This window comes from Siniperca chuatsi, linkage group LG18 (genome assembly GCF_020085105.1).
Source record: "Siniperca chuatsi isolate FFG_IHB_CAS linkage group LG18, ASM2008510v1, whole genome shotgun sequence".
Classification (NCBI taxonomy): Eukaryota; Metazoa; Chordata; class Actinopteri; order Centrarchiformes; family Sinipercidae; genus Siniperca; species Siniperca chuatsi.
Window position 1 is genome coordinate 5,913,390 of NC_058059.1, and position 13,647 is coordinate 5,927,036.

At 39.4% G+C, this 13,647-nt stretch overlaps 1 protein-coding gene across 6 annotated transcripts in view; it reads right to left on the bottom strand.

The window, feature by feature from the left end:
* Window positions 1-1,404: 1,404 nt before the first annotated feature.
* LOC122865955 (electrogenic sodium bicarbonate cotransporter 1-like) overlaps window positions 1,405-13,647 on the bottom strand; it is a 33,703-nt gene continuing 21,460 nt past the window's right edge. For 2 of the 6 annotated variants that reach the window (XM_044175029.1, XM_044175024.1), the window contains 14 exons: window positions 12,008-12,141; window positions 10,691-10,953; window positions 10,159-10,211; window positions 9,820-10,005; window positions 9,051-9,164; window positions 8,255-8,416; window positions 7,421-7,599; window positions 6,834-6,906; window positions 5,952-6,020; window positions 4,839-5,012; window positions 4,579-4,743; window positions 4,339-4,432; window positions 3,964-4,041; window positions 3,735-3,875 (listed from right to left, as the gene is read on the bottom strand). In XM_044175029.1, the coding sequence (XP_044030964.1) occupies window positions 3,998-4,041; window positions 4,339-4,432; window positions 4,579-4,743; window positions 4,839-5,012; window positions 5,952-6,020; window positions 6,834-6,906; window positions 7,421-7,599; window positions 8,255-8,416; window positions 9,051-9,164; window positions 9,820-10,005; window positions 10,159-10,211; window positions 10,691-10,953; window positions 12,008-12,141 (1,710 nt within the window). In that variant the 3' untranslated portion in view covers window positions 3,735-3,875; window positions 3,964-3,997. Of the gene's footprint in view, window positions 3,876-3,963; window positions 4,042-4,338; window positions 4,433-4,578; window positions 4,744-4,838; window positions 5,013-5,951; window positions 6,021-6,833; window positions 6,907-7,420; window positions 7,600-8,254; window positions 8,417-9,050; window positions 9,165-9,819; window positions 10,006-10,158; window positions 10,212-10,690; window positions 10,954-12,007; window positions 12,142-13,647 lie in introns of all 6 variants that reach the window. The other 4 variants (XM_044175023.1, XM_044175028.1, XM_044175026.1 and 1 more) reach the window with 3 other exon arrangements.

The following is a 13,647-nucleotide window of genomic DNA, read 5'->3' on the forward strand; positions in this document are numbered from 1 at the left end:
CAGGTGTTGCCTATTATCCTGCATACATATATTAAATTAATTTAACTAAGACTGCCTCTGTGATTTCCTGCACAGAAAATAGCAAGCTCATAGTAAGCAGACTGCAACATGTTAAGTATCAAAGATGTGTCTTTTTATTGAGATTGCAAATTATATAATTGAATCACAAATACAGAACTCCATTGTCTTTATGGTGAGGCAGCACTGAGTTAAGTACAGCCTCAAAAAATACCATAGAGCTGAATCATCCCTCTGACACAAAATTTAAGTTTCACAAAGGTAGGACTATTGTATTTGATTGCATCACACTGTACAAGTGTTTGTTTTTCTGTCTCTAAGATGTTGTCAGCCGCCTTAACAACTGATGTCGTGACAACTGTTTTGAGCAGAAATGGAATTAATCAGGTTTTTATATTTGGGTTCATGTTTGTCACATGTGGAGCTCTCCTGAATGTGCATGTGACTTTTTGAAAAGAGTCACTACTGCCCCCTTGAGCCTAAAAGAAATGCAGCTTGGGATTAAACACCATGTAAAGGAGAAACCAATACATACAGTACATTTACATCTGCTGGTTATGTATTTGCTATATTTAGTGTAAGTTAAATGTATACATGACTTTGGCAGTATTCAACAGAATGTGATGTTAAATATGTTGGATTAATTCCACTTGTGAGAGCAGTCTACGTGATGTGATGCAGAAGTTCAGGATGTTTTTAAGGACACTTGGGTAGTCAGCCAGGTAATCCCCTTCCTGAGCTCACACCATCACTCATATTCAGTCACTTGGGCAACTACTGTAAAATCCAATAACATTAACTTGAGCGTATGTCAGGGAAAACACATTGATGTTCGCTCACAAACCAGAGGAGTTAATTATTAATTTTTTTTTCCTCTCTTGGCAAAAGCACAGTGACTCATAGTGATGAGCCAATTAGTTTCATTACAGCCGACTCAAGTCCTGTGATCGCGGGAACTATGCAGTGTTCCTTTCTTATCTTTGCTGTGAGACTGAGCACTTACATCAGGATGTGTTGTGTCTACAGCTTAGCTCCGAGCTTGAATTTAACCTAATTCATTCCCTTAAAAACACACGTGCGCTCCACACTTTTGCATCTTTCAAACCATATTTTTATTATATTATATTTTATATACACACACACACACACACACACACACACACACATAGACACTGTAGGCTATTTTATGCAAGAATACATGTCAGTTAAGAGCACAACATTCAGAAGTAAACCCTCCGTATGTAGTGCTGATCATATCTACTGTACATGTCAGACTTCAAACAACATTGTTTCAAGCTCTCTTAGTCATTTGAAAATTCATCCTTTGGGAGCTATATGGTCCAAACTCATAATTCTAAGAAACAAAAACATACACACACAACTATGTATTTAAGAATCATTTGGACTGTTTTATTCCTCTTATTCAAAACACTACTCCATAAAAAAAAAAAAAAAGACATCTGCTTCCTTCTGCGTAACCTATGGTTATTGAGTACATAAGATGCTTGTATAAAATTGGTTTCAGAGTTAAAACATCAAAAATATTACATTAATGGTGGACTCAGAACCAGAAAGTCAAGATATACAGATCACAGAACAAAGTGGAAGACAATGTGGTTTTTTTGGTTCAAAGCAACTTTAACAGTCTTGTGTTTCACATCTTGACAGCATATCGATGTGATTATGAAAGCATTAATTAAAGCCCTTATTTGCACTACAAATCAAGAACAGAACTGATTGTGAATATCCTTTTCTTCAAGGAATATATGCACATTTCAAATGATTGAGATGTATTACATTCAGATATGCATTAATATCCTAAATCAACTGAATCAGTTGAAGTTACAGTGTATACTTCAATCAGCAATAGAAGCATGATCAAGTCATTTGAATAATACAGGAAAATTTAAGACATTGCTCATCAAACTGTCACTAAATGGAATTTAGATAATGATGCAGTGAAGTGATTGAAGTGAAGCTGTTGCACAAACACTTTTTACCCTGTACACTATAAAGCAGTAGTTCCTCCAGGACTAAGAAGTCACAACATTGCATTGCCTCACAGTGATTGTTTGTTGATTTACATAAAAAAAAACACACATTACATAATTAAAAAAACAAATTTACTCAAAGATCGAACATTTATCACATTAACAGCTTTTAAATATGATCACATTTTAAAAAGGAGAATTTAACTAAAATAGGCTTTTAGGGTTGAGTTCACGGTCAAGCGTGTGAGAACTTTAAACTGCATTCATTCAGATGGGTTAAAAAGAACAGGCCATCACTTTTCCCCCCAACTTCAGTATGTGAAACACCACAAAAATGATGCTTTATTGATGTTTTTTTTTATCAGATAATGCAATTTTAGGTATTATTTTCCCTGTATCTGTAGACATAGTTAAAATAATAATTTTAAAATGTTTTTGTTTTTGGGACGAAAAACCTAATTGTAATTTTGGTGAAATTACCATTTAAAAACACTGCAAAAATCGTACATAATTATTTCATATTGACAAATGAGAAAAGCAAAAATACAATATTTTAAGTATCACAGAGCAAAAAGGAACTCAAAGTGAAGATTCGGAGCTCCTATGAAGTGCCAGTTAAAAAAAAATAAATCACAAAAGTGTTTGATCACAAATAATTGCACAACAGATGTTTTTAATATATAATACCTGGCACCTACAGAAAAATAAGAGGTAGAGCTACATACAGGTATAATACATCTTTATCTCCCTAAAACAGGGGAAAGATACAGACCACAGAAAGAATATCTTCAAATTAGCACAAATGGGGAAGTTAAATGGTAGAGCCATACTTAAGATTCAAACAGCCAATTATTTTGCCGAGATTTTAAATATAATAAATACAGAAAAAGATTAGGAAACAAAAGTAGAAGTTCCAGTCTGTATGCTGTTGAACCATTTACTTCTTACCATACCAAAACAAACATGGCATTCTTACATTATCTTCTGAATGTGTTTTATGAAAATGCAGCCTTAGGTGGATGCTTGATAAATAATGAATATGCCCATAAATACAATATTAATATCCGCTCATGACTGTGCACAGATGACCTTTTGTTCACTACAAGTAAAGGAGGATTTCTCATGTGTATCCCCCTGTGCTTGCTTCCAAATGCAGTACCTCCACTATGTTTTAATCTTAAGATTCCAGTAGTTATAACTTAAACTCTAAAAAGGAACATTAAAAAAAATAACTTCTATATAAAAACAGTACTATCAGAAGAGGGGCTGGTGATGTTTGGTATTATTTGGAAATAATCTATAAAAAAACTAAACACTGGGGAACTCCTGATATGTACAGATTGAAATAAAAACTGGTGTGGATTCTATGAAGCCATCTGTATTCTACACACCTACAGTATCCTGAACATCTTTTAAGATAAAACATCTCTAACTGGATGCTTATTATAAATTATTAGCGTACAAATTTATAAGATATTAATGTCCCATTAAAACTGCATACAGACGACCTTGAGCAGCCCTTTTGCTTTCTGCAAGAACGCATGCAGATGAAGAACGCTCAAACGTATCCCGTGTCAGCCCTCATTAAAATTCAGTACCAAGTGTTTCAAATTTAAGACAAATACTTCCAGCCATTCTGATTTAAATCCTCACACGAGGAATATTAAAAATACCATTACGAAGCTGTACTATAGTACAAAAGAGGATGGTTATGTTTGCTATGTTGTGCTGTTTCTGCTCTATCTTTTAATTTCATTCATTCACAGATCTGTTTCAGAGTCCTTCTTCCAGAAGAAACCGTTTTCTTCAGAGTCCCTCTTTATTCGAATGTGAGGCAAACCTTGTGTGTATGAACCTTTGTCAAGACTGAAAGAGGAAGAGATCATACAGTATGAATTACTTGTGCATTTCCTTTCAGAGAAAATATGTGATGCGAAAGCCAGCTGGTACTCACTCACTCGGCCACTGTGGGAGATGCAAAGTAGTGCTCAGCACGGCGAATGCGGGTTAAGGAAAGTCTGGGATTGATGTCCTGGGGGAAAAGAAAAACAAAACACTTTAAAACATACTTCACAAACACTCTGAAATTTCAAGTGGACCAGCAGAAAAGAAGGCAAGCACAGCAAAGCTGCTTTTAGGGCAAAACTGGCAGGTTAGAGCAGTGTTAAAGAATAGCCAGAAAAGCATATTGATCTTTTGAAGTGTTAAATTTGTTAGTGCGTGTAAGAAGGCTAGTATGACAGGAGAAAATGTGAGCATGAAGCCTTTAGAAGCAAAGTTCGAGCAGCCCCTGAAAGCTATGGCAAAGCAAACCCTGGCTAGTACTCACTATCCAAAGATTTATCACCCAACATGGGCTCCTGCTCCATCATATCCATAGAGATTTTTATACTGGGGATATTTTCATGGTAGGGGTAGTCAGACTGTGGGAGGAGGGAGGGAGAACATTAACACTTGGACTTTAGGGATCTACACGAGGCCGTAGACAATCACATGACAACAATGGATTTTGGTATACTTTTTCTACAAATACAGGCCATTTAAATATTTGGTTTGAAAGAATACTTACAAATTCAATTTCGCTGTCGATGCTTCCCTTCTTCTTGTTTTTCTTTTTCTTCTCATCCTCTTTCTTCTTTTTGTCTTTCTCTGGGATGACATCATCCAGGTAGCTGAGGTCATGTTGGGAGAACACGTAGTCCATCCCCTTACGGACGGCGACCAATGCCAAGATCTGTAAACAAAGAAACAATTTGATTAGCTTTCATTCCCAGATAGAACTCTGTGTGTTTGCGTTCAGCTGCATCGGTGATTGCAGCCATTTCTCACCATGACAGGGAAAATGATGGCAGCCACAGTAGACTTGAGGATCCAGAGGAGGGCCAAACATAGGCCCTGGATGAAGGTGAAGAGGTGGATGCGTCTCTGGGGGACGTGCCGCAGGTAGATCAGGTCTGGCTGGTGCTTTGCTGGCATCAGGAGCAGCTGCAGGCGGTCCATGAACTGAAACAAGCAAACAAACAGACAAACAGGGTCAAGAGAATGGAGATGCTGCAGACAGAAGTTTAACAGTATTTGCATAGTCTATGCAAGATACTGCAGACATCTTCGATTTAATATGAGCTCATTATCTCTTTAGTTTGTGGCTGTTACTGTAAGTGAATGAGAGGCTTGTACAGACAGTTTTAAGGCTGTATTTAACTTTGATTTGTTAGCAGCAGTGCTTGGCAGTAACATGTTAGTAACGCTTCACAGTAATGTAGTTACCAATCCCGGTAACGCTCCATTACTTCAGCATTTTGGGGGTCAGCTTGTTTGCTTTCTTAGCAGTATGATGGAGGGTTAATATCAGTTTTGTCTCTGTGCGTTCAGAGGACAGACTGCTGCTGGACGTGTTAGCTTGGCACAGGGGCTGGAATTGTGGGAAGGCATTTATCCTCTACCAAAAGAGGACAAATACGCCTCCCACTAACTCAAAGTTGTCTTATTCCCATGTTGTCTTATCTGCTAGTTAGCAACCAGTAGCTTTGCTAGCGTTTGATTGGTACATTCGGGTAGGTTTTGTTCAGAGTCGGAGGGTGTGTGAACAGGAGTGCTGCTGTCACTGGGGCTAATCTAACGTTAGCTGTTGATGGTCGATATTTCCAAAGTCTGGCTGCTTGTTAAACCACAATGTCTTGGTTTCTGTTTTTTCTATACATGTTAAATAGAAAATTGGGGCATGTGGGTGTGGAGGCTTTAGAGTTGTTTAAAAACACCTTTGACAGAGCTCGGCTGAATAAAGTAATGAAACGAAAGTAAAGTAACAAGTAATATAATTATTTTTGCTGTTGAGTAATTAGTAATGTAATTATTTTTTAAGTAGTAAAATATAATTTAACATTTTTCAAGTAACTTCCCCAACTCTGGTTAGCAGGTACTGAACGGGTCAGACTCACTTACCTGGACACCATTGAGTGACGCCACACCCATGTAGAGGAACACACCGTAGAGCACAGGCATGGGAATGAACTGAAGGACACAGAGGACAATGAAAAGTTATGAATGTGATATGAATGTGACTGGCTATAGTAGCTGCTAGTTTAGGTTAAATAAAACATGACTTTAAGAGATGCTAGAGATGTTAGAGCTCTCTTCATACAGGTAATGAGAATGTGTATTTTTAGCATCATTGCTTGGTTTAAAAATAGTCCACAAGCAGCTTTTCTAAGAATGTTCTTTTAGTAGACACATCACTTGGCTGCCATTGGTGCAGGTTTGGTAACTACTCACTCATCCATTAGCCATGGGAAGCAGTGGAAAAAATATACTACAATCTGGCAAGTTAGTGCAGAAATTTGCTATCAAATATGTTGTTTCAAATGTCTTTTCATCTTTCATAGGTAATCTACTTCAGGCTTAAATATTGCCCAAGTCATAACTTATACTAAACATTTTGCATCTTTCCCAAAGTCACTATAGTATACTAGATGACAAGCCAGTCTGGAAAGGGAAATGTATTCACAGGACCAGAAGCACAGTATTCAAAATGTCCACAAGGGAGAGTACCCGCTCCAACAATCTGCTCTCAGTGACTTCACATTTTTTGTTTGGCAGCTTAATGTGGGAATGGAAACTCTAGAAGGCACTCAGCTGCAAATGGAGCTTAAGCCCTGATAAACATGCTTATTTCACATCGCATTACTTCAACTATGGGAGTTCCTAATCGGATGAATAAAAGATTTGAAATTATTTTAAATTTGAGAGGGGTGACAGGAGTTTGTCCTAAAAGAGGCGGACAGTAATCCACATTTCCATGGAAGAATTAAGAAGTTTGAGCACTACCTTGAGGATAGGGGCCATGAAGACAGAGAGTCCTGTCAGGAGGAACACAAAGATACCGGTGACTCTTTGCTCCCTGGATTGGTGGAAAAACAGGAAAAACACAAAATGAATCAATAACCCTCAGAAGCATGAGAGGCAGAAGATAACATTTTTCTTCTCTTATTGTTGGAGAATAACTCTGTCTCTGTGTACATGATTTCTTTATGTACAAAAAAAAATAAAAAGGTCTCTGCATTGACCATTTATGGTTTATCATCATGGCATAGCAAGTGGAAATGAGACTTGTCCACATTTTCAAATTGTTTAGGATTTATAAATTGAGAACTGTGCAACTTTTGGTATGGATTTTACACACAGCATTAAGGCCCATGGTCCTAAAAACTCGGTTAGTCTGCCTTCTAGCCACCTGCTAAGAGGTTTATTTACACCTGGGAATCCAAATTAAATGTAATTAACTACCTGGCACTGTCAAAAGCTGACAATACTCTGAGAAAATAGAGAAAGGACCATGCACTGGTCCATCATGTAAAGAACAATTTAATTCTTAAATGACGTCAACACTGTGTTCAGCAACTGCGTTAATTCACCTGACACCCAGGAATTTGGGCTGCTCCCCGGGGGCCGATGTCTGGGTCTCCATTTTCAGAGAGTCAATGTGGGCGATGGAGATGACAGTGGCAGCCACGTACCATGGCAGTCCCATGAAAGAGCAGATGATCATTAGGATGGCCACCCAGAACAGATCCAAGTGATACCCTGCCCCTTTCTGAGAGGAGACATGAGGAAAGAGAGCAGATGAGCAGAAGAACGAGTTTGTCAGGAATAAAACCATAAGAGGAGAGATTCTCACAGTGAAGTATACAGATAAAGTATGTATCAAGAGGCAGTTTTTACAGCACACAAATGTATACTAATAACAAGCAGGGCCATAGCTACCATAGAGGACCTCAGTATAGTTTTAATGACCTTAATGAGAAGGCATTTACCATCTACAATTATATACAAATATATAACACAGAAATTATTATATTTGACTGTTTTAGGTCAAAAAGATAAAGAGATTTTGCATTTTCCCCACCAGAAATTCTCCACCATTTTAAAGGCTTTGAAACCGCATTTAGACAATCGAGCAGGGAGATACAATTTGCAGTAAATATATTTAACAGTTACATTTATATAGAAAATGTGGAAAAGGAACACTTTACAGACTTTTTTGGGTGGCTAGTCATTTCTTACATTTCTTAAGGGGGGTGAGGTTGCACTGGGGTACTCTGGACTCTTGACCCTTCTAAAATCCTGGCTACTGCCCTTTATTATTATTTTCTGTAGTTTTCTGTACAGTTTTATCCTTGAATTCATCCATTCATTGTATCCTAGAATTTTTTAAATGATTGATTAACACTTTGAGGTGGGGCACCAACCTTGAGTTTGTGCTCTTTCCTGTTGACAATCACAGCAGTGATCTGCTGGTCCATAAATATCAGAATGGTGACCAGCAGAGCGGGGAGTGCTGCTGCCAGATACACCCACCAAGGGTTCCCTCCAAAAGGAGGAATAAACCAGCCCCTCAGTGGACTTGTGGGCTAGACGAAAAGAAGAAGAAGAACAAGACTAGTCAGGTATCTCCATGTAATGGGGTCCGGGTCACTTTAACAGTCATCTTATTTCTGTGTATACACAGTTCAGATCTCTTAAGACATGAATCTCAAATAGAACAGAAAAATATACCTAATTTGAAGTGGTTGCTCCACACTTTTCAGAAAGTCTTAACACTGAACAGAGTCTGAAATTACTGGTGCATCATTACATGACAGAAATCTGTGAATTAAGACTCTGTGGTCAAACAAAGCTGGCTCTGTATTTGCAACTAACTATCCTCTGTGTTCTCACATCACTTATAATCAAGTTGTTATTTGATGCAGGTGGGGTTGAGGAGCGGGTACCGGGGCGGGGCAATCTCCAAGACTGACTGTGCCTTAGTTTCAGGTAATATGTATCGCTTACTGGGCAAACTACAAAGAAAGCATTATACTGGGATTTCAGCTTTCTAGCAGAAACATGGTTCATTATCAGTGTAATCAGAGGAAACTGCACCTGGCTGGCCATTGTCCTTCAGTGCATTAATTTCAAACACACAGTGAAATGCATGGTGACTAGTTTTTTGTGAATGTACATCGCTTTTCTATTACAAGTACTTCTTCCATGTGTGGTATGTACCTTGAATTCACTTGGCACTATGAGCTTTGGAGTGTTCACACCGACAAAGGCATCCACGCCACAGAAGAGAAGAATGGTCAAGATGATCGCAAAGTCACTGATGAGCTTCCTCACCTAGAAGGGGGAAACATTTACAGAAGGTCTGACAGTGTTTCTTTGTCTGTGGCAGTATGAACTACTGGCTCTAGTGACATTTTTCTTCGTGTATTTGACAAAGAATGACACCTTGTTAAACTATGTTTGTAGATAAACAAACACTGGTGTATATTACTTTGCTGAGTGTGTGCTTTTGTGACTACAAGTGCAGTGACTGCAATTATATTTATAGTAAGTAAACACAGTTGTTCACCAGTTGGTGACTAATAATTGTTCATTGTTAGAAACAATCAAATTATTCATGAGAAAAACAATGGAAATGAATAGTTGTGCAAATACGATACGATAGAACACTTACGATAGTTATGCAAATGGTAAATTTTGGTTCCTAATGTCACAACATCCACAAAATGCTGGGTTTATGCTAGGGATGGCAATGTTGGCCTACCACTTTGGTCCAGACTGAAATATCTATATCTATCTAACTATAAGATGGATTGTCATGAAATTTTGTACAGACGTTCACAATGCCCAGAGGATGAATCCTACAGACTTTGGTGATGCCACCATAAAGTTGACATGGTTTCACTCAGTGTTCACTGCTTCTGGCATTAAGCGTAGGGCCTGAATTGAAAAAACAGCTACACGTCCATTCATGAGTCCTATCACTCACTGTGGTGGGGAAGAAGCGGCTCGTCTTGAACGTCTTCAGTGCCATGGAGCAGGTGTAAGTCCCAAAGAACAAGATGAAGGACATCAGGGTGATGTCAGGCACGTAGCCACAGGCCTCTCCGACCAGCTGCCCTCCGTACTTCAGACACTGCTGCCTGGTCAAGGACGCCCAGGTGGCATTCACTGGCTGGAGAGACAAGGACAAAGAGGTTCCTTTAACCAACAAGCAACAGTATTTGGAGAAAAACAGCTCTGTCAATGAATTAAGCCACAGTTTTGAAATTCTGAATCTATGCTACTAAATGTCACAAAAACAAGGACACTACATTTATTTACATACCAGATCAGTACTGTTTGTCCAGGCAGAGAAATCGAGGAGTTCTGATGAGTTGCCTAGTAAAGAGAAACAATGATATCTAATCACCAAAATGAGAATACTGCTATTACTTGCAGTATCACACTTGCCATTTTGGATCTGTGTCAACATCTCTCTCCCAAACAATCGTGCCAAGTCACTCGCGACACAGAAACTGATAGAGCTGTTGAGAAAGTAAACAGTGGTATCTACAGGCCGACACATACTAGTATCATTTGTTATCTCCACTGTAAACACGGCAAAAATAAGTTGAAAGCTTTGTTTAACATACAATAGTAATATCACTGCCAAAATGGACAAAACCAAATACCACTGTTCAGTTTTCACTGTCTAGTATCACTGGTGATACAGAGATTCTGATGGCGCCCTGAAACAATCAACAATGATGAGTTTTTATGCAAAGGATGGTTCAAGATTACTGAGTGGTGGTATCAGACACTGCCGATGTTACTGGATACAGTGAAACCACTCCTGTAATCTATCTAAGACTACGTACCAGGCATGCAGCGGCAGTCATAGTGTGTGACGAGGTCAGGGTCGTAGTCGGAGTTAATTGGGTTGTGGTGGCCCAGCTTTATCATCTTTTTGAAAGCATCGTAGATGAAGATGAAGCTGATGAGCGCAGAGAAGCCTTCCTCTGTGAAACGCGTGAAGTACTGCACCAGGAAGCTGGCGTCTGTGGCGACCAGCACCAGACAGAATATACCCGACCACAGGCCGATCCACAGCCGGAACTCAAGGTAGTCAAACCCGTTGTCTCTGAGGAGAAGGATAGATTTGGCACAGAGGGAGTGGTTAATTGTGTACAAGTGTATTCCTACACATATTTAATTTCCAAGTAATTATAATCCAAGAATTCACTGTAGTTTCACTCACTCCTGTCTAACCTGAATTCAGTGACGTTTTGGCTTCCTTAAAGTGTTTTTAAAGCTGTGGAACACTTTCAACCAGTTATCAGCAGGCTTTTCTCTATATGGAAAATATGCACCTGTGGTATATGTATCCAACAGCTGTAGACAGGCTAGCAGCTGCCACTGACTCAGTAACTGTTGACTTGAGGCATGGAAACATTTGGAGGACACAGACGCCACAACATTCTTCACTCACAGTGTAAAATTAAATGAGAGTGAATTATTAATAATGGAACATAATCAGCGTGGTGTTTGGTAATACTAGAAGACTCTCTCTGGGAAAGGAAGGGAGTACAGTAGGAGGAGGAGGGAGAAGTCAGCATTTAACAAGCTTTACTACCTATCAGGTATTGTGAAATTACAAGTTTAATTTGCACAATAACTGCTCTCCAGAGGTGAAATAGGTGGACTGTATATATGTATACATATATTTTCCCCCAACCATAGATAGGGCTATTACAGGAGGTAATGTATTTTGTTGAATGCCCTTTATTACACTTTCTACACAAGGATGTGTGATCTGCTAGTCTTGTCCCTGAGTCAATCAGGACGGGAAGTTGACGGCAAAAACACATGGAAGAATGAATATTCAGCTGGCCACTGTGCCTGCCAAGAGATTTGCAATGAGCACAAAAAGTTCCAGTGCGATACTGTTAAAATAAACAAACCTTAAAGCAAAGCTGCCTGCCTACTGTTACTGTTACTTATCTGTATTCCTTATACTTTCATTTTTATTTTATTTATAGGGGCACAAGGATTGCATCTCTGTAAACACACAAACAACATCTGTCCTTTGGGGATAGACAACAATCTATAAATATCTTCCAGGCTACTGCTTACTGTTTCTGAACTCTGTTAGCCTCACTAATACTACTGAATGAGTTTGATCAGTAACTACTCACTTGCTGAAATTGAAGAGGAGTCTTTCAAAGACAAGCACTGGGCCTGTGCTGCTGAGAATAGTCAGGGGCTGACCAGCCAGCAGACAGAACACTGCTCCTGTCAGTGCCGTACCCAGGAAACTTTCCAACACTCCCTGCAACACAGCACACAGGGAAAAACACATACAGACTTTACACACAGCTCATGGAGCATGTAAAAATATAGAAAATATACAGAAGAGATGAGACAGCGCATTCATACAGTGAGCATGCATGACTCCATATTAACTATCTTGGAAAGAAATTGTTCAACAGACACATTCTTTCATCAGTATCAATTTTTTTTCTATTTTATTTCTGCAACTCTGCTGAGCCTCGAAACATCAATACCATAATTTTGCTTGCTGAGCTGGAAGCTTTGTTTTCCCTATATACATCATACAAGTGCAAGGCTGGCCCATCAGGACAGGAATTTCCAGTCATGTCAGTTGTTCAGACTCTGTATTTTACAAGCCTAATGATAGACAGATGCAGTAGATGAGTAATTGACAACTAGGCAGTACTTCTGAGACTGAGAAAGGTCGGGTGAGGGCAGGGATTCCCTCTGCTGTGCTCAGAGTGGAAAAGGGGAGTGATGGAGGATTGAGGAGCACTGATGGTGGTGGTGGCGGGGAGGGGGGGGCTGGAAATGCAGCCATGACGAGGCTACAGGGGCTGAGTAATCTGGATCTGTAGTTATTTACAGCCTGGGCAAATCCCTGAGGCCGGTGCTCTGCAGGTCTGCTAGGATGCAGCTCTTTGTCAGAAGGGAGGCCAAAGCCAATTACCTTAGTGACTGGACAACCCTATACACTCATCAGGAACCAGGATGAATGTAGCAGTGTATGCTATCATACCACAATTGTACAACTTTTCCATATGCAGTCCTGGCAACAGCAGGTACAACAGATGGATGCAGTATGAGCCTTTGAGCTCCAAATTAGCATGGCTTATCAGCAACTCTTTTTGTTGTTCATTAGTTTGTGACTTAACACAGAGAGCTACAGTATGACAAAGGTGAAAATGACACCATCACAACATCTTAGAACAGATTCAATATCATGCCATTAAGTTACAGTGCCCAGCTCTTGTGAACCATATTCTAATTTGGTTAAATTAGAAAAAGCAAAATGTACTATGTGAGTGAAAAGAAGAGGAAAGGAATACATATAGAGAAATGCTACATATTTGTTTAGTACTGAAACATTATAGCGTTACATGGACATGTGCATTAGAGCCAATTTACCAGTGCTTATCAGTTCTTTAATCTAGTTACTTTGCTCAGAATCGCACAAAACACAACCTACCACTGCTCTGGTCGAAAAGGCTCAACAGCAGCTTTACTTCCTAAGGACACTTAGGAAAACCAATCTGTTCGTGAAGCTGCTCGTGTCCTTCTACCACTGCTCTATAGAGAGTGTACCGCCATACTGTATTACAGTTTGGTAAGCCAACTGTTCAGCAGCAGACAGAAGAGTTCTCCAGGGAGTCATAAACACAGCGCAGCAAATAATCAGACTTTCCCTGCCCTCACTGGAAGACACCTTCAGATCACGCTGCCTCCACAGAGCCAGCAGTGTTCTGAAGGATGAAACTCATCCCTATCATCATCTCTTCTCTCT